General features: G+C 36.7%; 2 protein-coding genes across 10 annotated transcripts in view; both read left to right on the top strand.

The window, feature by feature from the left end:
- Nucleotides 1-14,969, top strand: part of gphn (gephyrin) — a 135,305-nt gene extending 120,336 nt beyond the window's left edge. For 6 of the 9 annotated variants that reach the window (XM_015369281.1, XM_015369278.1, XM_015369270.1 and 3 more), the window contains 10 exons: nt 79-198; nt 995-1,053; nt 1,315-1,468; nt 5,522-5,643; nt 6,687-6,774; nt 6,995-7,068; nt 7,228-7,295; nt 7,416-7,519; nt 9,905-10,001; nt 14,106-14,969. In XM_015369281.1, coding sequence (XP_015224767.1) covers nt 79-198; nt 995-1,053; nt 1,315-1,468; nt 5,522-5,643; nt 6,687-6,774; nt 6,995-7,068; nt 7,228-7,295; nt 7,416-7,519; nt 9,905-10,001; nt 14,106-14,239 — 1,020 coding nt within the window. In that variant the 3' untranslated portion in view covers nt 14,240-14,969. The remainder of the gene's footprint in view (nt 1-78; nt 199-994; nt 1,054-1,314; nt 1,469-5,521; nt 5,644-6,686; nt 6,775-6,994; nt 7,069-7,227; nt 7,296-7,415; nt 7,520-9,904; nt 10,002-14,105) is intronic. The other 3 variants (XM_015369295.1, XM_015369289.1, XM_015369252.1) reach the window with 1 other exon arrangement.
- Nucleotides 14,970-20,712: 5,743 nt separating this feature from the next.
- mpp5 (membrane protein, palmitoylated 5) overlaps nt 20,713-26,639 on the top strand; it is a 19,866-nt gene continuing 13,939 nt past the window's right edge. The window contains exons 1-2 of the mRNA XM_015368945.1: nt 20,713-20,851; nt 24,476-24,918. Coding sequence (XP_015224431.1) covers nt 24,591-24,918 — 328 coding nt within the window. The 5' untranslated portion in view covers nt 20,713-20,851; nt 24,476-24,590. The remainder of the gene's footprint in view (nt 20,852-24,475; nt 24,919-26,639) is intronic.

The raw sequence follows: 26,639 nt of genomic DNA, 5'->3' as shown, positions 1-26,639 counted from the left end.
ATAAGATTGGCAACTTTTAAAAGACAGTGATATCCTGGTTTATTTATACTGTGATTTTCCCTTTCTGTTTATGTAAAGCCTACCCACACAGTGATGCCTGGCCAGGTGATGAGGGTGACGACGGGGGCCCCTATCCCCTGCGGTGCAGATGCTGTCGTCCAGGTGGAAGATACCGAGCTCCTCCGAGAGTCAGAAGATGTAAGCTTAGCATTTCGCCCACAATACAAGCAAAGGGAACAGCAGATAGATGTATAACTACATCAATACTAACTTATTAACTAATTATTTGAAATGCTACAAAGAGCGTAAGGTGGATTCTGTGGTTTTCCACACAGAGATTCACAGTGCTTACATGAATTACATCCTGTGTAAGCTCTTACTGTTTTTTTGGGGTTTTTTTTTTGTTTTTTTTGCCTTTAAAGTAAGTGACCTGTACTTATAAAGCATCTTATAAGTCGGTGGATTTTGAAGCGCTTTACACTACACTGAGTGAAATCCATGGATCTCTGTTTATTTAACTGAAGTGAATGGTTCAATAGCTTTTTCCCATGACAACTTTTATGCAAAAATGTCAACAATACTACTTAATGTATATCAAATAGAAATACTAGAATTAGTGTAAGGGTTAGGGTTGGGAGCTTTTACCAATTCTATCAGTGTGTGACTAATGCTGATAAAGCTTTAGTAAATTTTTATTTTTGCAAATAGTGTAAAGGTCGTACATCGCCATTCTTTTCATCGGAAGGGTTGCACTGCTCAAAGGCTGATCCCTTAAAAAGACAAATATATATTTTTTAAAAAGAACATTTAAGCATTAAGCAGATTTTTTTTCTTTTTTTTTTTTGGAGTGCTTGTTTCCCCTCTCCCGATACAGGATGGGGTTGGGGAACATGTTACCCATTTCTTAAAAAATCTCTGCAGGCAGTCATGATTACATAAAAAACTGCATTAGTTTAAAAATAATGATAATAATAATATGTCATTTGTTATTTAGGGAACAGAGGAGTTGGAGGTCAGAATTCTAGTACAAGCTCGTCCAGGACAGGACATCAGGTAGGTTCAATTTTGAAAAAAAAAATCAATTCCCCTTGCATTTGTAATTTTATAGAGATTGTTGTGGTTGTAGAGAAATCTAACATTAAAAACTATTTCTGCATGTGTCCAATAGAAATGATCATATCCTGCCTTACTTTACATTCGTTAATCTTATTATGGCTAGAGGCCAAAGGAATGCATAACATCTCTCTAGAATGTGGCAGCAACTGGGCTCCTTGATTGTTCAGCTTTTTTAATTCAGTGTTTGTTTCTCTACAGGCCTATTGGTCACGACATCAAGCGTGGGGAGTGTGTACTGGCGAAGGGAACCCATATGGGCCCCTCTGAAATCGGTCTGTTGGCTACTGTCGGAGTCACAGAGGTTGAGGTCCAGAAATTCCCCGTTGTAGCTGTCATGTCCACTGGAAATGAGGTATATTTCTGAAAATTTAGGTTTTAGCTGACGGATTTTTTAAATCACTTTCTGGGTAAAATCAGCAGGTGTTCAAATGCTGTTTAGAAAAAAATATGCTAATTGTTTTCATATTGCCTTCATCAGTTTAACCATCAGATTATTTGACAGAAAGGAGGATTAAGTAGAGCTCATATTATAATATCATTCTGGAGTGCTCACTCATAAAACAAATCTAATTTTACATTCTTCCTTTGGGTGTATTCTAGAATATAACATAATTCTGACAGGCTGAGTTTATATTTTTATACATATATATATATATATATATATATATATATATATATATATATATATATATATATATATATATAAAAAAAAAGTCTTTAAATCTTAACCATTTCTAGTTTTAGATCAGTTAAGTTTTCTCAAATGGTATTTATCTGCTTAAATTTAGATTGAGAGAAATGTTTTTTTGTTNAATATAACATAATTCTGACAGGCTGAGTTTATATATATATATATATATATATATATATATATATATATATATATATATATATATATATATATATATATACTGCATAAAAAGGCGCATTTAAATCTTAACCATTTCTAGTTTTAGATCAGTTAAGTTTTCTCAAATGGTATTTATCTGCTTAAATTTAGATTGAGAGAAATGTTTTTTTGTTTTTTTTCTAATGTTCACTTGCACTAATAATTTACCTTTAAAAATTTTGGGAGAGCATAAGTGATTAATTAAGCTTCTTAAAGGTAGATCTCAGCATTTTAGTTGGTTTAGGACGGTGTCTGTCAGTAAATGTAGAAATATGTAGCTGGACCCAAAATGCAGAGGTGGAGGAAGAGATGAGTTCTTGCAGATTTATTGCAGCCAAAGTATAAGTTCAAAATCAAACAGCAAAGGGACGTGCACTAGAACGCGATGTATGAGATAAGCAGAGGCTTCGAGTAGTGTGTCGAGTAGTGGAGGTGGCGTTCCTGCAAAGTGTGTATCAAGGCTTGCTTCATTTAGGGGAGGAGCCGAAATCTATGATGTCCGAAGCCTCGCTACCACAATACCACGTGACCGATTCTGGAAGTGGTTGGGGGAGTGTTGGCCTAGTGGGTTAAAGCAGTGCACTTGTGCTCTGGGAAGGTTGCAAGTACCCGGTTTGATCCCAACCGACTGAGCAAGACCCTTAACTTTACACTGCTCCTCAGGCACCACACGATGGCCACCCGCTGCTCCCCAAGGGGATGGGTTGAATGCAGAGATAAATTTCTCCAATGTGAGATCAGTAAAGTTCCATAATTATTATTATTGTTATTATTAATGCCTACAAACTCAAACAGCCTCAGTATTCAGTCAAAATGTGGGAGTTTTTAGGAGAGTTGCGGTGGATAGTTTTTGTTATACTCTAAGAATAGATTGGTTGGAAAAACAACCGATATAGTTGGTTAAAACTATTTTGGTTAGATTAAACAATATAATGATCAGAAACTGGCCACGCCATTGGTTTCAATTGTATTAGTAGTATTCAGTAGTACTACTTTCTAATAGAAGGTTAGTGTTGAAATTAGAGTTTGCTGTAAGGATTTTCACTTTTGAAAGTAACAATACTACTTAACCAGTATTTTGGTCAATGTGACCAATTTGCATGGGTTTGCCCTTTTACCGATATAGATTGGGTAAAAACACTACCAAAATAAGTTCGTTGTTAAACCAAAAGATTGGTTGAACACATAACTTCTAAAACCAACGCCAAAAACTGTGGAAAAACTATTATTTTTTAGTTAAAATGACTAACACCTTTTTGATTTTGCTCATCATTGCCCAATTTGCAAAATCACTTCCTCTGTATGCTTGAGCTTATGTCACTTGTGAACAGTGAACCCTAAAATATTCTTCTCTTCTAAGAAATTTTACTAACAGAAAAAAATGTATTATACACAACAATCATGAACAATTTCTAGGGAACTTAAATAGGGGGGGAAAAAAACTGAGAAAAACAACAGCAAAAAAATTAAAGATTATATTATCATTATATACTAACTGTACTTATCCACCAGTAGGTGGCGACCTGTTCACATGAAGCTTCATGAAATGTGTGGTTCGTTAAAGCAATTTGCCCCAAAGGTTCATTGCCTCATGAGGCTTCATCTTACCATCAATAGTTAAAGGCAGGTGACTGATAAGAGCTGATGAAGACATGAAATAATGGCGACGATCCAGCAAAGACAGGGGAGGGGTATAAATACACTGAGGAGGAGATTAACAGGACAAAGATTGAAGTAATGATCTAAGTGGGAACAGGTGTGCAGAGAAAGAACTACAAGGAAACCATTGGGGAGTGTTTGATATTGTATTAAACAAGTGACTAGGAAACATAACCTATTTGTTAAAATAACTTTAAAAATAAATGAATATACTTTGAAAAATGTCAAAATAAAACTAGAGCAAATTCTAAGGAATGTGGAATAGGAGATAACTGAAAACACATCAAACAGGAGGATTAGTAAAACTAAGGAGTAATTCAAAAAATGTATAATTCTTAATAGTAAAAACAGAATAACATAAACCCAAGCCTGCCTGAAAATTTAGATTGAAAACCCTAAAGCAGCAGATCATAACAGTGTCTCAAACACAATGCTTCCTTGTGTGACGAACTGGAAAATCAAAGAAATCAGCCAAATTATAAGAAATCACAATTATGGACCTGCTCAACTCATCTCTCCTCATGAGCAAGGTAAACACAGTAGAAGAGGCCAGCAAGAATAATGTTAACTGAAATGGGTTCTGTTTCCCACAGATAAACTGGTTTTATTTTAAAAAATCCACTCAACACAGAACAAAAGCAAACAACCTTATGAAGATATTGTTTGAAGCTCATCATTATGCACACGGAATCAAGTCATGCACCAAGATGACCCAAAAGGCTAGTCAGTTAAGAAAAAAAACAAACGAAAAAAAAGCCAGACTAAAGTTTGTCGATGCACTCGGGGACAAAAGCTTTAATTTGGATTTATGTCCTGCATCCGATTAAACTTAATAGAAGTGTTTAATCATGATGACTGTTGCTAAATTTAGGGGGGCGGGGTTGCAGCACAATCCCATTTTAAAGTCCTGAGTGGCTGGATCTTGTTATGTGGCTGTTTCTGCAGGAAGGACATAGATCACCTCACAGCAACATTTCACTAAAGCGGTGTTTCAAGACGTCAGCTAGGAAGGTGTTGCTTTGGCACAAATGGATCTCGCAAATGAACTATCCCCTTAATCATACTCCCAAAGTAGATACTGTGTGTCTCAAGATTAGTAAAGTAAAGGTTTGGGAGTGGCCATCCCCCAAAAGCTGAGCTCAGTATCTTAAAAATGTGCAGGCAAAGCTCTAAGTTGTGTAGGAAAAAGGTAACCTGCAGACCATATCCAGTTAAGTCTGTTCTGAGAAGGAATGGGCCAAACTTCCAGCAAACAATTGTGAGAACATTGTGGAAGCATAGGGAGTAAAAGAAAATTATATAAATACATATATTTTATTCTTTCATAAATGTCAATAATCCTTAATGTGCTAAAACAGGAAAACTTTGATCTGATTTCGTATGAGACTCTAAAAAGGGGTGTATGGCTTAATTTATACAGTGCACTCAAGGTAAACATCTAATATCAGCTTATTTGAACAGAACTACTCTGTTGGACACAAAAATACGACAGGTTCCTTCTTTTTCTGAGCCTGACTTTCAGCTATTATTATCATACTTCAGCTATTTGTGTCCCAAATTGCCTCCAAGTACTTCACTTATTCTAATTAGTGTGTAGATTGTTAATCATGATAAAAGATCATTGCATGGGTAGCATTGTTTTACATGAGACAATTTTCATCAGTTGTGTTTTATTTAGTACACACGGCTGTTAGAACACCGTAGCCTCCCTCTATGTTTGTTACTTACAAGGATTTGTCGCCAAGGGTCATTAACTACTGTTGTTCCCTTCCTGTTAACTGTTTATTTATCAACTTGGTTCATTTCCATTAAGAAACATGATCTTTATCATTTTACTTTGTGTTGTTTTCTTGGTAGCTGCTCAACCCAGAGGATGACCTCCATCCTGGGAAGATTAGGGACAGCAATCGTTCCACCCTGCTTGCAACTATCCAGGAACATGGCTACCCTACTATCAATCTGGGAATCGTTGGGGACAAGTAAGGTTTTACATTTAGCCAGTGACAAACCTTTCATAATTACAATAAAAAACTATACATTTCAGTTGGTCCTTTTGGGTTAGACTGACAAAAAGCAGCATATAACTGTGAACTTGGAGAAAAAGAAAGCAAAAAAAGGACCAACACATTTAATTCCTAAAGAAAAACAATTGCCTTTAGGAATTATATATAAAAAGTTGATTACAGACTTATAAGTCATTCATGCTCCAAAAGTCTTTCTTTAATGGTAGAGTAGCAAGAAGAATACCTTTGTTCAAAAGTCACATATTTTCAGAGATGGGAAGTAACGAAGTACAAATACTTCAGTACTGTACTCAAGTAGATTTTTCTGATATTTTTACTTTACTTTACTACTTATTTTTATGGCGACTTTTTACTTCTACTCCTTACATTTTTACATAAATATCTGTACTTTCTACTCCTTACATTTTAAAAAATTGGCTCGTTACTTTAGTTTTGAATCATTTCAATGGAGTTACCATTATTATTTTTCACGTCATCAATACCAAATTCAATCTAATTGGATGGGAATCTACGTTGCATTTGACGCACCACTACAAGATGAATCGACAGATTCGGCGGTATTCATTGGCGGCAAATCATTGCAGCTTGGTGGCGGTGGCGTTAGCATAGTAGCATGGACGACGAGATGATTGAAAATGAACACAACGGAGATCTAGTCCTATTGGCAGACATCCATTTAAAATGTAGGCAACGGCATGAAAAAAGTGGTTTCTACTTTTACTTTTATACTTTAAGTAAATTTACAAGCCTGTACTTTGTTACTTTTACTTGAGTAAAGAAGTTTAATCAGTACTTCCACTTTTACCAGAGTATTTTTTAACACAAGTATCTGTACTTTTACTCAAGTACGGAAAGTGAGTACTTTTGCCATCTCTGCAAATTTTCTTGAAATTGCAACAAACCATGTGGGGTACACTGTAAAACATTGGTGGTGTACTACATCTGTTTTTCTCTCTCAATTGTACCCTTGTTTTTTATTTTTCGTTTGTTCCTTGTAGCCCTGATGACCTTTTGAATGCTCTTAATGAAGGCATCAGCCGTGCTGATGTCATTATCACATCAGGAGGGGTGTCCATGGGAGAGAAGGTAGAGTTGGATGAGCGATAAAGATGTTGTTTTACTGACACCTTGTGGTAGATAGATGGATAACAAAATATAACAAAAACTCACCTACTCGCCTTTTTATTTTTTAAAGAGCAAAGAAATATTATATCATTCAGTGTCATTTTATGTATTTCAGATATTTCTTTTTTTTTGTTTACAAGATATAGTTTATAATTTTGTCTTTTTAAATTTTATTTTTTAGGATTACCTCAAGCAGGTGCTGGATATTGATCTTCATGCTCAAATCCATTTTGGTCGCGTTTTTATGAAACCAGGGTAAAGAAAACAGAACTTCATTATTTATTCCACTTTTATCCCACTTCTAATTTTCCCACAATTTATTCCACTTCTACCTTGTTCAGTTTTTTTATAGGGTTTCTTCTTTTCAAATTTAATTTTGTCGTAAGGACATCTGTTTCTTTATCTGTTTCTTAGTCTCCCAACAACATTTGCCACCTTGGACATGGACGGTGCTCGCAAACTGATTTTTGCCCTCCCAGGTAGTGTGTGAAGTTGAGAGAAAGAGTGATTCTACCAGCCCGTTGCACAGACTTGTTACTCAGATATTTTTCTTTGTGCTTTCTCCTCTCCTCCGCCTCCCCCTGTCCGCCGATTTGTCCCAGGAAACCCCGTGTCTGCTGTTGTCACCTGTAATCTTTTTGTCATCCCTGCTTTGAGGAAGATGCAGGGTATTTTGGACCCCAGGCCCACCATCATCAAAGCGAGGGTAGGACTCATGAGGCGCAGAAGGGAAGCTAAAGATTTCTGGTTTTTATTGCCATGATTTTTGTGTAGAGGTAGTGAACTGTAAAACCTTGGTTTTTGCACAAAATGTCTCAAATCTTGGTGCATTTTAAGTCACTATATAATTGTGTTTTTATCATCTTCTTGATCCATATTTATCTTCATATTTTGCTATGATTTGGCAAAAACATCCCTTAACCCAAAACCCAGACCTCTCTTGAGTATTCATTACCACAGACTGAGTGAAAAAAATATATATATAGATATATATATATATATATATATTATGCACCCAAAGCAGGCAAAGCTTATGTCCCCATCAAGTAATAACAAGTAAAGGATTTGGTCTGCTGCCATTATGGGTGCCATCCAGCATGCACCGCTACATCAACTGCATTTATAAAGCAGTTTGAAATCAACTCGAATGTATTAGTGCCACTTTGTGAAGAAAGTAATGGCCTTAAAGAATAGATTTATCTGGGCTATTTTCCCAAGCAGATGGCATCAGTTCTGGATTAAAACTTTACCCTTGAAAGCAGATTCAACAAAGCTCTTATATTTTTATAACCTCTGTTTTTTTTATACATGTGCTATATTTTAGTTCTGTCTTGAGGTGCTCTCATCTTGGCCAGGATGCCCGTGCAGATAATACTTTCAATTTTATTGGTTATATAGATAAAAATGGGTCAGGATGTGATTCTCAGATTTGAAATCATGCTGTCAAAAAAAACATATTTCATATTGAAACAATTAATTAGGTTAATTGATTATTCAAATGGTCAGCAGCTGAAATAGTAAGTGAATAATCAATAAATGAAAATCAAACCATTTGCTAAAAGAGAAACCCATTCAGAGTAGCAACTACGCCAAAGTGGTATCAAAACCTGTCTACATTTTTTTCAAATTAAAAACTTTTTTTTTTTTTACCTTTTTCAGATGCTGCTAGTTTTCCATCTTTAATCTTAATACTATATAACCTCAGTAAGAATGGTATGTTTTAACCATCCAAACAGCAGAGCTCCTTTAGACGTTGGTTTTTAGGCTAAATCTATTTGGTCCGTCATAGTCTTAATGTTCAAGCTCAGCCTGTTTTTCAGTGTAGTCCTGTTTCTCTGACTGTGACTGGTTGGATGTGCTCTCTTTACCCTCTCACATGGGAACTGGCTCAGAGCTCATCTGACAGGCTGTATTTTTCCTGGATGGGGCCGCCTGTGGAGCTGGTTAATAGTTGCCTTTTGTGTCTCTGATTGTTTTTGTATCTCTGCTTCTGTCTCCTTGAACCCCAGTCAGAATCAGCAGATGACCACTCATGCTGAGCCCGGTTCTACTGCATACCATACCATACCAACTTTATTTATGAAGCACTTTATACACCGAACAGGACCAAAGTGCTGTACACAATCATAAAATAAAATACTGCAGGTTTCTTCCTGTTAAAAGGGAGTTTTTCCTCTCCACTGTTGCTACTGGCATGCTTGTTTGAGGGATTGGATGCGAGTCAATGAGTCGATGCAATTAACTGGTTTTCCTTAGATAGTAAACTTTGAATAACTTTGACTGTATGATCAGGTGAACTGTAAAGTGCCTTGAGATGACATATGTTGTGAATTGTATATAAATAAACTGAATTGAATTGATTTAGTCCAGAAATAGTTGTTGGAAAATGGACTGTGTTTGGTTCGGTCTGATATTGTCCCACTTTAGTCCAATAATAGACGTTGAAAAGGCGTTAGAAACTGGGTTTGCAACGTCTTTTCAATAATCTGAAAATTACAGCTTTTCAACTTTCACTATTAAACCCAATGTAGACGTTTGGACTTATATCATGTTCTTTTCAATCAATTTTTGTTTGTGGTAATTGTTTTGTTTTTATAGTGTAAATCACTTCTCTTTTGAGACTACATATATTTCCAAGTTAACAAAGTTGTTCCTGATTTTAAGCCAGCTAACCGGCACTATAAAGCAACAGTGGAAGAGAAACTTTGTTGAATCCAATCAGCTCAGCAATTTGACATTTCATGAAAATAAACTTATATGCCTGACACACTAATATTTCTCCAGTTTTGAAGTTTTTCAAAATATTTTTTAGAGAAAACATGTCATGGTTTAGGATTTTGAGTGAGGACCCATACTTTTTTGTGTATGGGTCCTTCAGGATTTGCTCTTAATTTAATTCAAAATTAAACTTTTTGTGTCTCAGTGTTGTAAGCTTTGAAAAACTAATAATACTAGGAACTTGCCTACAACAAAGTAAGAGCAAAAATGTAGAAGGCATCTTAATAAAAATGAAGAGGGATTCTGGAAGATGCCTTTTTATATTTGTGTTTGAAAGAGATTTAACTTCAATTTATGTTTGTTTATTTTCTAGTTGTCATGTGATGTGAAGCTGGACCCACGCCCTGAATATCACCGCTGCATTCTGACGTGGCATCACCAGGAGCCTCTGCCGTGGGCACAGAGCACAGGTATGGCAACCTAAAGCAGCAAAAACTAATTCTTTAGAGTGTCAGAAACATTTAAGACACAGTGACAACGAAACAGAAAATGAAATTTTGTCATACAATTTCAAAAGACTGTAGTATCTTTGGTAAAAAAATATATAATTTCTTAGTAAATAAAACTTTCTTTTTTGTTTTTTTGATTTTCTCAACTCTGGTGAATGTCGATGTTTTAAGGGATGTTGTCAATCATTGTCCAGTCATTCCATTTAGAGGATAAACATGTTGTAAACAGGAATTCACTCAGAAGTTGTACAGTAAAAGAAATGGTAATAATGGCTATACAGTGAAAACAATAGATCTTAAGTCTACATGGCAGTTGATAAAAAGATTATAGACAAATCTTATGAATTGATCTATTGCAGAATAAGGAGATTTATTAGCAACATTTATTAACCCCTTAAAGGCACCAAAAAAGCATAAATCATAACTAATATATAATTTTCTAAATATTTATATTTTTATTGATGTAAGTTTTTATATAATCATAGATTGTAGATTAATACTGAAAAACTTTCAAAGGAGATTTTTATAGAGTTCATACTTTGCTATTATTGAACACAAAGTATATAAATATAGAAAAAGACTAAGCCTTCTTTATTACATCCTATATATTGTTTTTGGTAAAGGCCTTTACATATTTAACATCTGAAATGCATTCAAGAGGTTCTAAAGAACTTTCAGTTTTGGTTGTTTTTGGCTCTACTCAGTGGACAAAAGCTGTGTGTTTTGCCTTGAGGAAGATAGTCTGCGTGTGAGTCGCACTTAATGCAGATATGCCCCCGCCCCTTCCACCGACACTCTGGTGCACTTCTCTAAAATTGTATGGGACTGCAGACAGTGCCGCAGACAGGAGGCCTCTGATTGGTCAAATCTACATCCACTCTATACTATGCGTCTTTCCTGTTTGTTAACTTACCGGCATGACCGCCATTGTGGAAAACGACATGTGAAGATGGACCAGCTAGAAAAGCATGGTGCGCAAGAACACTGGGACCCTTTTTCCACTTGGATCCGCGCCATTTTTCGCCCTCATGTCCCTTCAATGTCGCACACACACTTGCCCATTGCGTTTTTCCACTTCCTCACCACCTCTGCCGTATCTAGACCGAGAGGTAGTTCATGATTGTCCCGCTTGCGTTGTGGAATAATATAGCGCAGACCATGCTTCAAAATTGGGCATAAATCAAAAATATCTGAGTCATACCTGCGACAAACTCATTGCGACTTCCCTCATACTGAGTGAACTTCATTGTGGAGGGAACCCACTGAAGTGTTCTCAGAGCCAAGTGAGAGCCCAGTCCCATTTCTGTCACTGCAATTGACAGAAATGGGACTGCAACCCTTAAAATTATCCCTTCAGACTGGGGGTGATCAAGAGCTGACTTGGGCCCAGTCTAATTTCTCTCACTTGCACTTTTGGGCCCTGGCACATGATTTTGCACGTTCATGTGTAAGAGTAGTGTGACCCAATAGTTATAAGAGCTAGAGGGAAGTGCCCTTTAACCCTTAAAATGATCCCTTTAGATTTGACCATTTTTATTGTAATTTCATTTACACAGAGTGTATACAAAATAAAATTTCGTTTTGCATGGGCGTAGGTTTGCATAGGGACATGTCCCTACCAAAATTTTGGACGGACCTATTTGTCCCTACCAATAATTGGATGTGAACAACATGTTTATAATTTACTATACAGCAGCCGCTTCTTTTCCTCTCGCAGCTTCTCTGCCTGGTAGCTGCAGCTGCCTGCTCTTTCCTGTCCCTTTCACATAGCAGCGCATCAACTGTGCTGCACAGTTTAACTCTCTGATTATTCTGCCTTAAGTTCCGCCTTCTCTCTTTCTGATTGCGTGTTTTCTAGTCTGTATGTGCGCGCGTGCGGGTGCTTGGAGCGCAAAAAAAAAAGACGCTAAAATAAATTAATATTGGGCTACGAAACTAGTCCAAATTAAAAACTTATTATCTACGCTAAAACAGGCGAAAGCTTCTGATTGGAGTTCTGTAAAGAAGCAGGAGAGAGTTTTTTGATTTGTGGAACTTGAGAAATGTAAGTTAACAACGTTAGGATTTCTTTTATTTTATCTTTTAATCAGATAGCCAAAGGCTCCTTAAAGAAGATCTTTTATGAAATGAAACCAGGTGAAACAGAAACGTTTAAACGTTTCCTTCGGAGGAGTTCTGGATGGAGAATATTGACAGACAAAAACTATTTTTTTTACTTCTTAAATGCTAAATGTTTACATATTTTTTACAATCTTGGTATAATTCCTGCTCTAAGTGGGTCGATCTGTCGGCTGAAGGCACATTTTAGTGGCCCTATACTCCAGTTTATGATTAATCAATTACTAAATTAGTTCACGATTATTTAAATAATTTGTTAATATGATTAATTGTTTCAGCCATAGATAAAACACATGAAATTAGCTACACAGAGTAACTACAGCCCAGATGTACAACTTCTAATATTAATACTTTAAATGCTCAGTGTCAGTTCCTCTTCTAGTTCCAGTGCACATGTAAATACAATACATTTATTTTCAGTCCCTTGAATGTATTATTTTGCATGATCCAGAGAGAGCATATTAGATAAAAACAAATAAGAGTGGGTTTTACCTCTGCACAATTCTATATCTTCAGAAGAAAACACAGGATAAATCCACATATTATAGACTATATTTGGTTAAACAGACACTGTCTTAGTGGCAGGTAAATTTAAATGCAATCCTTTTCAAAGTGGAAAAAGTCCTAATTCCACATTCATCAGAGCCAGTTATGCTTTAAATATTGATAAACAGCATCTAGTGCATGTACTGCTTATAAGATTTGTATTAATGTAGCAAGAAATGCTGCTGTTCTCTTTAAACAAAATGAGCCCTGAAGCTCACATTAAGCATAAAAAAGAGCATGCATATTTTTGCAAAGGACCAATGAAACTGAAGAATAGTGTCCCTACCAAAGTTGAAATCAAACCTACGCCCTTGTCGTTTTATACAGCTCTCGGATAGTAAATGAGCAGCAGCTTAACAGTAAAATGTTCCATTTCATAAAGTGCAGCAGTGATCAGATGTAAACAGCGTGGGAGAAAAATATTGGTCCCCATGGCTCCCCGGGGTGCCGGCATTGTGGTGGCTGGGGGACTTCCTCGGGGCTGTCTTTCCTCCTCCCTTGGTGGGGGTCGGATTTCCTGGGCTGGCCCCTCCTTGGTGCCTTCGCTCTTGGAAGCCCTTTGGGCGTCTGGGGCTTTGGGTCTCCCGGTGCTGGACTCAGTGCTCTGGGCGGGCGCCTCTTCGGCTCTCCACAACCACTATTGAGCATTTTTTCTTTGGATAAACTTTGCATACACAAGTGCACCCTCACAGACGATTACAGGTGCTTGGCTCCAGGTACTTAGAGATTCACTTCCATACAGAAAGCCCACATTCTTATCTTCAGGTAATACAGAGTACATGTCAGACTAAATAATACTACTTCAGCGATAGTTTCAAGGTGTTACTTTATTGTATGTCTCGTACCATGTCTGTTGGTTGTGCTGGCACATTTTGGCCTTTTTTCAAACATTACTTTATTCTTGCCATTCTTCTTTAAAGACTAGGTATGCTGATAGGGACCAGTAGAGTTTCAACAACTCAAATGAGAGAATATACCAAATATTCTTGAAAGCTACCATGGATTCCTTGGATGATTGTTTTTACTTGTCCAGCCCTTTACTTTAGGTGGATTCCAATTTTTGATAGGTTTTCACTTATTTATATGCTTTTTTTGGGGGTGGGGGCAGTTTAAACAATGCTTCGACAAGGTTGCATTTTATTAAAACTCTATCTTACCGTAAGAGTTTATTCCTGACCTTTCATATAAAATTAATTGAAAAACATCATAATTTGCATTTGTAACAGGATCAAAAGCAAATAAGTTTTATAAAAAATAAAGTCTGTCAAGAGACAAAAATATAAGGCTCTGTATTTTTTACTGAATGAATAAATGAATACAGGGGCATTTTTTTCAGCATAAAGAGCTGATGCATAGGACTGGTTCTAATGTGAACTGTCTGCTTGGCTCTCCTCACTGCAGGGAACCAGGTGAGCAGCAGACTGATGAGCATGCGCAGTGCCAACGGGCTCCTGATGCTACCTCCAAAAACAGAGCAATACGTGGAGCTGCACAAGGGAGAGGTGGTGGACGTCATGGTGATTGGGCGGCTATGATGTCGTCAGAGGGGGGAGCAGGACGACATCACTCAGCGAGCATTGGAATGGGTGGTTCACGGTGCATGTCCACATATCATTGACTATTCTGTAATATGCAACGGCACAGCTAGTTTTTATTGATTTGGATAACGTTGAGGTATAGTCAACATCTTGATCACAACCTAGATACATATTTAAAAAAAATAATTTAAAAAGATTATAGTATTTCAAAAAAAAGAAAATATAACTTTTAATGAAAAAAATCTAATTATAAAAAGAGATTTATTCTGTAATATATTATTATGATTATTATTCTTATTATTATTATCATTATTATTCTTATTATCATTATTATATTAAGGCAACTTTGTTCCTTTCATTGCAATTGCTTTGTGTGTTTAATGCTAGACCTTATCTATAGCAGTAGCATTTTAATAGACCGCTGTAGGTGCCTGCCAGGACAAAAAAAAAAGAAATTATTTTCTCATCTTTAGTGGAAAAAAAATAATGTTTTTTTTTAAGTGAAGAAAACATGGAAGGCTCCAGATTTCATATGGTGCTCGGTTTTGAGGAAAGAGGCTGTGTATCAAGGCCACCTCCTCCTCTGAGGGCCCATCAAGGTGACACTTCTCTTTTTCCCTCATTAGTATGCATCATATTGGCTACACAAAGAGCTTTGCTTGTTGTTTATCTTGTGAGTCTTGTTTATGTGCGCAGTGCCAAATGCCTGGGTAGGTTGGAGGTGGTATTGGGGGGGTGGGGTGGGGGACGGGGGATGGGGTTTGGTTGCACACCCATGCCAGTCAGGCCCGGACCCTGAAGCTTCCTTATATTCACTAAAACTCAGCCCCAAACTTCACAGAGGTGACCAGCTGAGCAGGGGATAATTTATCATTTCTGTTTTGTTTTTCTTTTTCCTTTTGATCAACTATTTAAGAAAAAAAAAGATTACAAAAAAGAAACAGCTTCTTTAAGTGCTGACAGCCTTTTTAATCAACTTCACAAGAAATGTACAGAAAAGAAGAAATAACCATATTGTACAGATATATGTGAACAGTTCTCCTAAGGAAATTATTAAGCAATGAGGAGACATTGATCAACGCTGTACTATAACATTTTCTGTAATGATATGAAACTGATGAAAGAGACTAAGATAATAAAAACCATTGATCATTATGTAAAAAAAAAAGGTTCTTGTTGGCTTTCGTTTTTTAATAAAAATGTATCTATGGAAAATGCGGGACTTTTTTTGTCATTGATGCTGAATGTTCTTTAGATGTCACACTTTGAGTAATTAATAACTGGAATTGATTGATTGATTGATTGATTGATTGATTGATTGATTGATTGATTGATTGATTGATTGATTGATTGATTGATTGATTGGGGATATACACATTATTTAAAGGGAATCCACGTATGACAGCTCTTTTTCTTTTTTTTTTTTTGGTCCAACAAAAGTTCAGTTAGCCATTTATTTGAACTGTTGATAAGGTGTATATATGAGGAACCCTTGCAATAAGGAATAAGGAATGACTTTGTGTCAGTTTGTTTTATGAATAAAGTATTTTGTTCCAATCTAGAAAGATACTGCTAAACACTAAAAGTATAACAAGGACAACACAAAGTCATTGGCATAAATTTCCCAATAACTCCATCCAGTAAAAATATATTTACTTATGTTTTAACTTGTATATATAATCACTAGAATTGTTGGACTTTCTGTTGAAAAGAAAATCATGATAAAGAGAACACAGATTTAACACACAGTATTTCCATCCAGGAAAGAAGAAATAGTTACACACAGAAGCTCTTGGATTTATGGAAAAGAAAAGAAAACTATAAAAATGAAACCTTTGGATAGTGGGTAAGAGTACAAGGTAAAAGCTTGTATTTTAGTTATGTCCATGAAAGGGAAACGGGTTAACAAAGAAAGTCTAAGCCATCTCTATAGAAATACAAAAAAGCAAAGAGTTGATGTTGGCAATTGTTAAAGCCATTGAATAAATTCATGAAAGACATGGATACACAATGAAGCAGTTTATGTACACTGCAAAAACAATATCTTAACATGTCTTTTTTTTTTTTATTGATCAGGTAAGTGACACACTTTTCTTGGTGGAATAAGGCAATTTACATTTAAAATAAGTAAAAGCAGCTGCATTTTCCTATTTCAAGTGATTGGGGTGGGTAATCACTTGAAATAGGAAAATGCAGCTGCTTTTGGGTGGGGTGTCCTTTACAGTAAAACTTGTTCTATACAGTTTCACTTATGTTCTTTTCAATAATACCTCAGGGGTACATCCACAGACACACTGGCCAAGGGTCCTTTCTGAAAAATAAAGAAAACCTAAAATCCATTAAAGAACAGGGTTGTAATAAGCTTAAATTACACAGATGGGCTCTATTTAACAATAAGTTATAAAACCAACAAATGAATTTTATCAATAGGAAGCAACAGAGTTAAAGAAATTTCTCATGTTATCCTTTCAATGCTTAATGCTAAATCAAAATAGATGCCTTGTACATAGGAAAACAGGAATATGAAAAAACATGAAAAGGTTTATTATACTTTTGCAAAACCAACATGTATTTTTTTAATGGTAAATTTTACTTTTATATTTACTTAACTAAAAACAGTTTGTTTTTCATAATAATCCATCAAACATATGTTGTTGTTTTTTTTCTGGATAACTACATTTTTGAGCTTCATATAAATTAATTGACCCAAACCACAGGAGTTTTTCTTTCAGGAAACAAAGATTTAACAATTAAGAGCTGTCAAAAAGATGAATCTCACAAGGAAAACTGGTTCAATGTGGAGCTGTCAGAATGGATTAACGTCTTAGAATATCTGACTAGAAACTAAGACTCTCTGGGACGTCTTCCAGTTATTTAGCTTTTGTCAAAGATGTAGCTTGAGATTCTTCTTCCTTGCATGAAATGAAAGCTGATCCAATTAAGTGGAGACTATTAATACTGCCATGGCAAGAGAGTAAACATTTGTGTTGATGTATAAAGTGTATAAATAGAAATAATTTTGTTACAATATGAAGTGAAACAACATGAAGTGAAACAACATGAAGTGTATTAGCGGAAACCGTCCATCCATCTCGTCCCGCTATCAGGGGGCCAGTGCTTATCTCCAGCAGTCTGTGGGAGTAAGCCTTGGGTAGTTCACTAGTTTTTCACTGGGCAACACCGAGACACACACCCATGCACACACACTCACTCCTAAAGACAAATTAGAGAAGCCAATAGACTTGACTGTCCTGTTTTTGGACAGTGGGAGAAAGCCGTAGTATCCTGAGAGAACCCAGGTAAGCGCGGGGAGAATGTGCAAACTCCATGTAGAAAGACCATAAGCAGGGAATTAAACCCGGAACCATCTTGGTGCAAGGCATCAGTGCTACCCCATGTAACCATGCAGCATATTAAAGGGAAGCATTTTTGTCAATATTTCCTAAAAGAGCTGAGTAACAGAGGTAAACGATAAATGGGATAATGTGATTAGGGAAAGCAGGCCTGAAGAATTAAATATGAAAAGTTGCCTCTAAGTACTCTGAAGAAAGACAGAGAAATTGAAATATATCTCCATCAAGCTATGTGATGTTTTCTGTATTTGGTTAAAAAAAAATTCTTCAATTTTATAGAGTACATATTGCAGATCCTGCAGCTCTGCAACTAAGCATCCAGATTTTGTGACATTATGCATATATTCTGAAGAAAGGGTGGTGGGTTTTAGGGATAGGAGGTTGTACCAAGTTTTTGTTTTGTTTTTATGAGGCACATTAGTATTTCATGATCATAGCTGTATTTTACTGATAGTTAAAAGAAAAGTCAATTCAAATTCAAAAATACATGATTAATACTGAAGGGAAATTAAATATTGTTTTTAACTTGTTCTTTATTAGTTATTGTTGATACAAATACCTGAAGGCAGGAATGATTTGTAGGTGGGAGCCTTGTAGTAGAGGCTAAAATTCCTAGGTTTTCATGCTATTATGTGGAATATTATGAAATTATATTTATATGAGTAGGTTCTTTGAGTTTAATTTGGATTTTAGGTTAGCTTTATTTTATTAGGTTAGCTTTGTGTTTTGAATATTAACCTTGAATAATGTATTGTGTTTGTCTGATCCCTATTGATGCTTTGAAAGATTTATGACCAAACTCCCTAAAACCTAAATCAAGCAGTATTGTTGGCTTGGTCTGAATCGCTTTAATCATTGCAACCATTAAACAAAATATTCAATGAGAATTTGTAAATAAGACATTTGTCAGAAAACATTAGCTTTTGAAAAAGAAGATTAAGTTAAGATAATTAAGTTTTTCAAACTTTTTTTTAATTTTATTTGGATTACTATATGTTGCAAATAAAAGGGTTGTAGTAAAACAACATTGGTTATATGATGAGGTGATTCCTTTGTCTACGTTTTGGCATTATAATTAACATTTTTATTTTATTACTATTATGGTTTTTTGTCATTGTGTTGTAATATATGGAGGAGCAATCCTGCCATAATTAAAAATAAATACAGAAATAAATAAATGCTCCAAAAATAAATAAGTGTACAATATACTTAGACTGGTTGGGAAAACTCCCATGCACCCTCCTGTTTTGTGGATCTGGAGAAGGCATTCGACCGTGAGGTGTCCCTCGGGGGGTCCTGTGGGGGGTACTCCAGAAGTATGGAGTACCAGGCCCTTTAATAAGGGCTGTTAGGTCACTCTACGACCGGTGTCAGAGCCCGGTCCACATTGCCGGCAGTAAGTCGGACTCGTTTCCGGTCGGGGTTGGACTTCGTCAAGGTTGCCCTTTGTCACCAATTCTAATCATAACTTTTATGGACAAAATTTCTAGGCACAGCCAAGGTGTTGAGGGGATCTGTTTTGCTGGCCTTAGGATTGCATCTCTGTTATTCGCGGATGATGTGGTCCTATCTGCTTCATCAGGGCGTGATCTACAGCTCTGACTGGAACGGTTCGCAGCCGAGCGTGAAGCGGCCGGGATGAGGATCAGTGCCTCCAAATTCGAGACCATGGTCTTAAGCCGGAAAAGGGTAGATTGCCTTCTCAGGTTGGGGTGGATGTACTTCCCCTAGTGGAGGAGCTTAAGTATCTTGGGGTCTTGTTCACAAATGAGGGGAAGATGGAGCGGGAGATCGATAGCCGAATTGTTGCTGCTTCTGCTGAGAAGCGTGCACTGTACCGGTCTGTTGTGGTGAAGAGAGAGCTGAGCCAAAAAGCAAAGCTCTCCATTTAGCGGTCGATCTGCGTTCCTACCCTCACCTATGGTCATGAGCTTTAGGTCATGACCGAAAGTATGAGATCCCGGATACAAGCGGCTGAAATGAGTTTTCTCTGTAGTGTTTCTGGGCTCTCCCTTAGAGATAGGTTGAGGAGCTCAGTCATCCGGAGAGGACTCAGAGTATAGCTGCTGCTCCTCCACATCGAGAGGAGCCAGTTGAGGTGGCTCGGGCATCTGATTAGGATGCCTCCTGGACGTCTCCCTGGTGAGGTGTTCCAGGCAAGTCCCACCGGGAGGAAGCCCAGGACACGCTGGAGGGACTATGTTTCTCGGCTGGCCCGGGAGTGCCTTGGGATTCCCCCAGAGGAGCTGGCCCAAGTGGCTGGAGAGAGGGACATCTGGGCCTCCCTACTGAAGCTGCTACCCCTGCAACCCGACCCCGGATAAGCGGAAGAAGATGGATGGCTTGGATGGACAATATACTTATAAAATATGTTATAAGTATTGACTCTATTATTTTTTGTTTGGATTAGGGTGACCAGATTTGGGTTTCTGGAGTAGGGGGGTTATAATGCTACAACGTTAGCATTGCTCTCATCTGCAGGTAGCAATCTTTTTTGTGACTGTGGCCGGCGGCTGCTAACCAACCAATGGGCAGAAGCCCTTAATACACAGCCCTTCCTCATTTGCATAATGAGGCAGAAATGCATACACAAATGTAAATACGACAGGCAGAAATAAATAGCGTTGAAGAAATACATATGGTAAAAAAATACAAAGGAAGAATAAACCATACAAAAATATTATAACATGCACATAAATAAATGCTTAAAGAAATAAGTAATAAATAAATAAAGTTAAAGAATATAACGGACAATAAATAAATAAGGTAATTATTACAAAGGCAAATAAACAAAGAAGCTAAATAAAAGAGATATATATATTTATGTATCACTGTATAGTTTAATTTCTATCTACATTTATTTGTTTATTGTTTTTTGGTGGGCAATTAATTGTATGCTTTTATTTTTGGAGCATTTATTTATTTCTGTATTTATTTTTAATTAAAGCAGGATTGGTTCTCCATAATAATATTCTTGTTTTGACAAAAAAAAAAATAAAAAATGGGGTTATAACATCATTGACCCAGAGGCGGCGCTGTGGCACTACTTTGTTGCCAGGGAAACGGCTCACAACAACCGGCAGAGCTCTGCCAGCGGCAGCAGCCACAAGTGTCCCGACTGTGCTGGGTGCTGTGGGACGGGACCCGTTCAGGCGGGGTTAAAAGTTAAAGGCTCTCTTCTTTCTTCTCTACAAGAATGAAACTCTACAGAATGTCTTCATCTTAACGGAAAACTCAAACGACTCGCTGTTTTTTGGTGAGTAACCTTACTCAACTTTACAGGACAGCTTCGTCCCACTATAAGCAGTTAGCGGTACAAAGCTAGGTCTCCTCCGCTAAGCTAAGTCCCACGTTGGCGCAGATACCGAATAAGCACAATAAATGTAGGTTTATAAAATAAAAAACATTTCGAGCTAGAATACTTCCGTGAGGTGTTTTATAAAGTTTCTTTAAAAAGGTCCAGTATTATTACAATTACTGTGTTTGCTTCATCTAATGAATTGGTGTTATAATAAAAAAGGAGAATAAAAAAAGAAACTTTTTAAATCTTAATTTTATGTAAAAATAAAAGGAAACTTCCTAATTTATTTGTAGGAAGTCAAAAGGTTATATATGAGTACATTTATGCATGTAATAATTATGTATATTAATGCATGAGTGAATGAAAAGTTAATAATTATTGTCATCATCCTATATTTGTGATTGTATTATATTATGATTATTCTCTTTTTATTACACCTTCACCACCATTTTTACATTTTAGTTTCAGCTACTCTTTGTGATGGCACTGCAGTTATATGTTTTGTACTGTAATTAATCACTCATTCGTTAAACAAAAAGCGGTTAACAGAAGTGAAAGGAATGTGTAAAGATGATAAATAGACTAGACCTCATCAAACTTTGTATGTTGATAAGAAAACACTAAACATAAGAATAAAAATATATAAAGACACAAAGAAATATAAAACAAAAAAATAACGTATAATCAAATTAAATACTAAAATGGTTAATAACTGAAATAGAACTTCTAAAACAGAAAAAAACAGCTCAAATACATGAATATCTATACACATTTCTTGATTGTCCATGTATGTAAAGTACATTGGAAATTGAATTTTATTAAAAACATACAAAAAACCTGTTGTTTTGTATAACCCAACTATTGCTTCAGTTTATATTTGAAAACAGCCTCATCTACAAAGGTTACAGAGGTATCTTCTATGTAAAAAATGTCTATCTTAAATTGCTGTGAAGAACATCTATATTGCAGTGTTTTTAAAAGTATGAGGTTTCCTTGTTTAAAAACATTTACCGGTAAGACTAAATATTTAAAAATGTTAGCCTAATGGTGGTTTTATTTGGAAGTTTAAGGATTGCTTAAGGGATACAGTCTTGGATGGGCAATTTAGATTTGATTTACATTTTTTATTAGCTTTTTTCATTTCAATTTGTGCATATTTGATTCTGATTTTTCTGATCTTATCTCACCAACATATTTAATAATTTCTGACATTTGTTTTCCAACATTTTGCATTGCCATGTCTGCTATTATGCACATCCAGGCATTCCTGCCTTTCTACCTCGGCAGTTCTCTCTTCTCAGCATCCCTCCCAGTCCTTCTGCAGCCAACGAGATCCCAAGCTTAATTAAGCCCATGAGAACAGATGGTCTCCTGGCAGCCTCTGCTGTTTGTCAGCAGTGCCTGGCCACACTAAATACTGCTAAATGCCTCTGTAGGGGAGGGGTTTAGCAGACACAGTGATAGACTTATCAGACGTCATTAGCTCTGAGGACTTGGTATAAAATGGACCCAATTAACTTTATGGATTGACAATCAGTTTGGTAGAAACGAGACAATCAGCTATAAGATTTATTTAATTTTTTTGCACAAAGTGACCTAAAAAGAGCCTCATGCCCAACACCTCTCTGTCAGCCTCACAAATCCAGATTTAAGTGTAGTATCCCTAAAAATAGGCCCTAATCTACAATGGTCACATGACCCGTGAGTCAAGTTGTAATAATTACAGTGTTTGTTGCACAGTTGGGAACAGGTGTGGTGAAGTAAATGGCTAGATGAAGCTGAACTGGAGAGAATCAAAGGTGATGGAGGTCAGAAAGCGCTCTTTGTTGTTAGCTAGACTTGTGGACAGATGAGAGCAGACAGGAGTTAAGGCTCTAATCATCATGACACTAAAGCTCAGGGATAGTGGAGGGGACGTCATAATAAGGCCAGAGAAAAGGAGTAGGGATAGAAATTTGGCTGAAAACCACAAGTTCCACAATCCTAATGGTCAACATTAATATAGCAGTGTTGTGTTTTTCTAAGGATTAGAAATATATTTAATGAATTTTATTTTAAAAAGATATTTTTTTCCTTTTTCAGGCTGTTTGGGAACATCATAACGTGTATTTGCAAACTGAAAAAAAAAATACATAAACACAGCATTTCCTCTTAAGGGAAGCATATATCTTTGCAATCCCTTCTCCAAAATGCTGACTTTTTGGTCTTTAAGCATCTAACTGGTTAAGTTCTGTGCCTTTTGTTTTTTTTAGGAAAAAAAAAAACAAATATATTTTCCCCACTTTTGACATCGAAGCTTAGATTTCAGATCCCTTACAAAAACCCTCCTGCACTACAACTTAACATGATGCTCCCAATCTCAAACTTCACAGTTGAGGGTTGCAGAGTTTTTCCATTTCTGTTTAACTGTAAGAATGGGCAATGTCAATTCTCAATGGCTTTCACATTAACTTAATGAATATCTTAATTACTAATCAAAATCAAATCAAATTTATTTGTATAGCCCTTTACAATAACCAAATGGTACCCAAAGTGCTTTACAACAAAGCCATAAAAGCAATACATAACACATATAAAAACATACAAGATACAATTAACATTAGGGTTAACATTAACATTAAATCATTGACATTAAATCCAATGACTGCTTGGATGCAATATTTGGTAGAATATTACATTTTAAGTTGCAGGCATTGGCATTCTGTTTATGCAATAGTATATCTGGTAAATTGAATAGACTAACACTATTGATAATGCTCACATTCTGTGGGAAAGATGGTAGAGATATTTGACAGAGGTGGTAAAAAGTTTTAGGTAAGGTGTTAACCATCATGTTTTTTGGCTAGCATCACCACACTTGTAGTGCAGCATTAGAACTAAAGTGTCTCTGAACGAAGTCTGTAAATCATCTTTTCTTACATAATGAAAGAACTTAAAGTTTATTTTAATGCTGATACTATTGTTGGTGTCAGTTTAACCTCTTTCAGGTGACTTGGTTGTTTACTGGACAACTAGTCAGGATCAGGAGTTTCTCTTACTGTTTTGTGGGTCAGAAAGTGAAGGTTTGGGAACCCCTGCAGTAGAGCTTTTCGTAAAGTTGTCAAGTATTTCTTTTTGACTAGTGAGTAATTTTTCTTCTTTAAAAACAGTCAGCAGTTTCATTTAGATCAGAAAAGATTAAAGAATCCAGAAAGTGACATTTCAAAGTTAGGCTTTTCTTTTGTAAACATCCTGTCATTGATCTTTTTCTAAAAAAGCCGCCCTGGAGTACTTTTAACCAAATAGAAATAGCACACAGACACATTTGTGGCAACCAACAGATGTCTTTTCTTGATCGAGACAAAACCTTTAATAAAGCTGTTTTTTACATGATGTATACCACAAAAACGTGCTTAAGGTAGCACATGAAATCACCAAACCCTGCGCCTATCTTATATACGCCTTGCATACCTTCTTACCTAATTAACTCCTTTGCTTTTGATCTGAATGTGTTTTGTGTAACTATAAGCATGAAAAATACCTCCCCAGTAAGTTGTGTTTTATGTAATACTTAAAGCAAACTTTCTGTCTTTATTCCAGGATATCACAGGAACAGCACAACGGACAACATCGTAGATATGGTCTTTTGACCATTAAGTACAGCAGGCCTCAGGAAACACCGGTGTGGTTTGCACCGTACCCTGCTGCAACAGGAATGATTACCTACCGTACAAATGGTTATATACAAGACGCCTCAGCTCCGGCTGTGAGGAACAGGGAGAGGGCTGTGGACTGCCCAGGGCAGGAAGGTAGCCCCCTGAAATCCCCACACTGCAGCACCAAAATGGAGAGAATCCAGCATTACCAGGAAGAGCTGAGAAAGCGTAGGGAGGAGGACAGCAAGGGGAAGCATAATATTGATGCGAATACTTCACTGAGACTTAAGAAACTGTCTCAGAACCCAAAGATCGGCATTGACAATCCCACTTTTGTGGGGAAGGAGAAGACCACCAAAGAAGTGACCTGCCTGCTTCCTGTTGTTGGTGAGTAAAGTAGAAAGTGGCAGTGATTGGTGAGATGTCTTTATAATGATTGATAAGCTTGAAAAGGGAAAGGAGGGCTTGAAAGGAAAAGAGCTATGTAGGCCAGGGAAGAATGGAGGGTCATGACGTTTAATAATAAACAATCTGTGAGAACAAAAGGAGTCAAAACAGTAACCAGTGAAGGGATAGGGCAGAGAACGTGTTTTGTCTTTTATTGGCTGTCTTAGATTCACACTCCTATTTTGAGCTCTAACATCTGCTGGCTGTCCTAAACCAGATAACTAGATGCTTTATGCTATCTGGGGTCGTGAGGGGTGCAGGTGCCTATCTCCAGCTGTCTACGGGCGAGAGGCGGGGTACACCCTGGACAGGTCACCAGTCCATCACAGGGCAACACAGAGACAAACAGAACAGATAACTATTCACACACATCTAAGGAGAATTTGGAGAAGCAAATCAAACTAACAGTCATGTTTTTGGACTTTGAGAGGAAGCTGGAGTACTCGGAGAGAACCCATGCATGCTCAGGGAGAACATGCAAACTCCATGCAGAAAGACCCCGGACCGGGAATCAAACCCAGAACCCAGTGCTACCCACTGCTCCGTGAAGCAGTGGGTAGCACTGCTGCCTTGCAGCAAGAAGGCTCTGGGTTTTAATTAAAAACATTTTTTATTTAATTTTAATAAATCTTTGACTGATGGATAGAGAACATCCTGTATATCCCAGGATGAAACTGACAGATTTAAAAAACATGGCTTGCTACGGTTTTATGACGAATGATTAGATAAGAAGCAGAATAAATGATCAGAATATAATCTTTCTAAACTGAAATTAAATGCAATTTTATTTATGAAAACCTTCAAAAAACAGTAAAAGTCAACAAAGTGCTGTACAGAGCAAAATAAACAAGACAACACTAATATAGTAATGAAAAACAGCAGGGAAAAAGGTCTATAAAAAGAAGTAGAATAAAACACAGATTTGTCATTGTACTGTCAATTCAATTCAAAAATACTTAATTAATCCCAAAGGGAAATAAAATGTTGCAGTAATTAATGGTGTTATTTTTTACCAGTTGTTATAGTTGTTGATGGCGGTACGCAGAGAAGAGCTTCCTTTCACTTTCCAAAGTGGAATAAAGTGAAATTTAGGTTTCTAATCCAGCCATTGCATTCTTAAGTTCTGAATCTGCTTTTCCAATCAAATAACTAGAGAAAATGTTCAGTACCTCTGAACTGCCCATTTTGGTGGCATTTTTTAAACATTGTCTGGTGGTGGGGCTATGCTTTGACATTGGGTTTAGTTACACTTAAAATAACAAAAAATGTTATTCCTAAAAGTGGTGATTATTCAGATACAATTAAATATGAGGACCAGATTCTATTTCAACCTGGAGAGACTCACACTGAGAAAAGCTGCAATTAGAAACGTTTTCTTCAATTCAATTTATTTATAAAGGTAACACAGTCACATTGGTCAAAATATTTCTATCTGAGGGAAACCAGCTGATTGCATCGACTCATTGTCTCTGCAATCTCTTACACTGCATGCAGTGGAGCAGAAAACTCCCTTTAAGAGGAAGAATCCTCCAGCAGAACCAAGTTCAGTGTAAGCGACCATCTGCAGAGGCTGACTGGGGTTCAAGGAGGCAGCAGCAGATTGACAGATATTGACATAAATGCAATAAGTTATTTTTCACTCTGACCCCAGCAGAAGAGTC

Source organism: Cyprinodon variegatus, unplaced genomic scaffold (assembly GCF_000732505.1).
Source record: "Cyprinodon variegatus isolate N-32 unplaced genomic scaffold, C_variegatus-1.0 Scaffold37, whole genome shotgun sequence".
In the NCBI taxonomy this organism is placed as follows: Eukaryota; Metazoa; Chordata; class Actinopteri; order Cyprinodontiformes; family Cyprinodontidae; genus Cyprinodon; species Cyprinodon variegatus.
The sequence above is the reverse complement of the archived record's forward strand: the minus strand, read 5'-3'. Positions and strand labels throughout refer to the sequence as shown.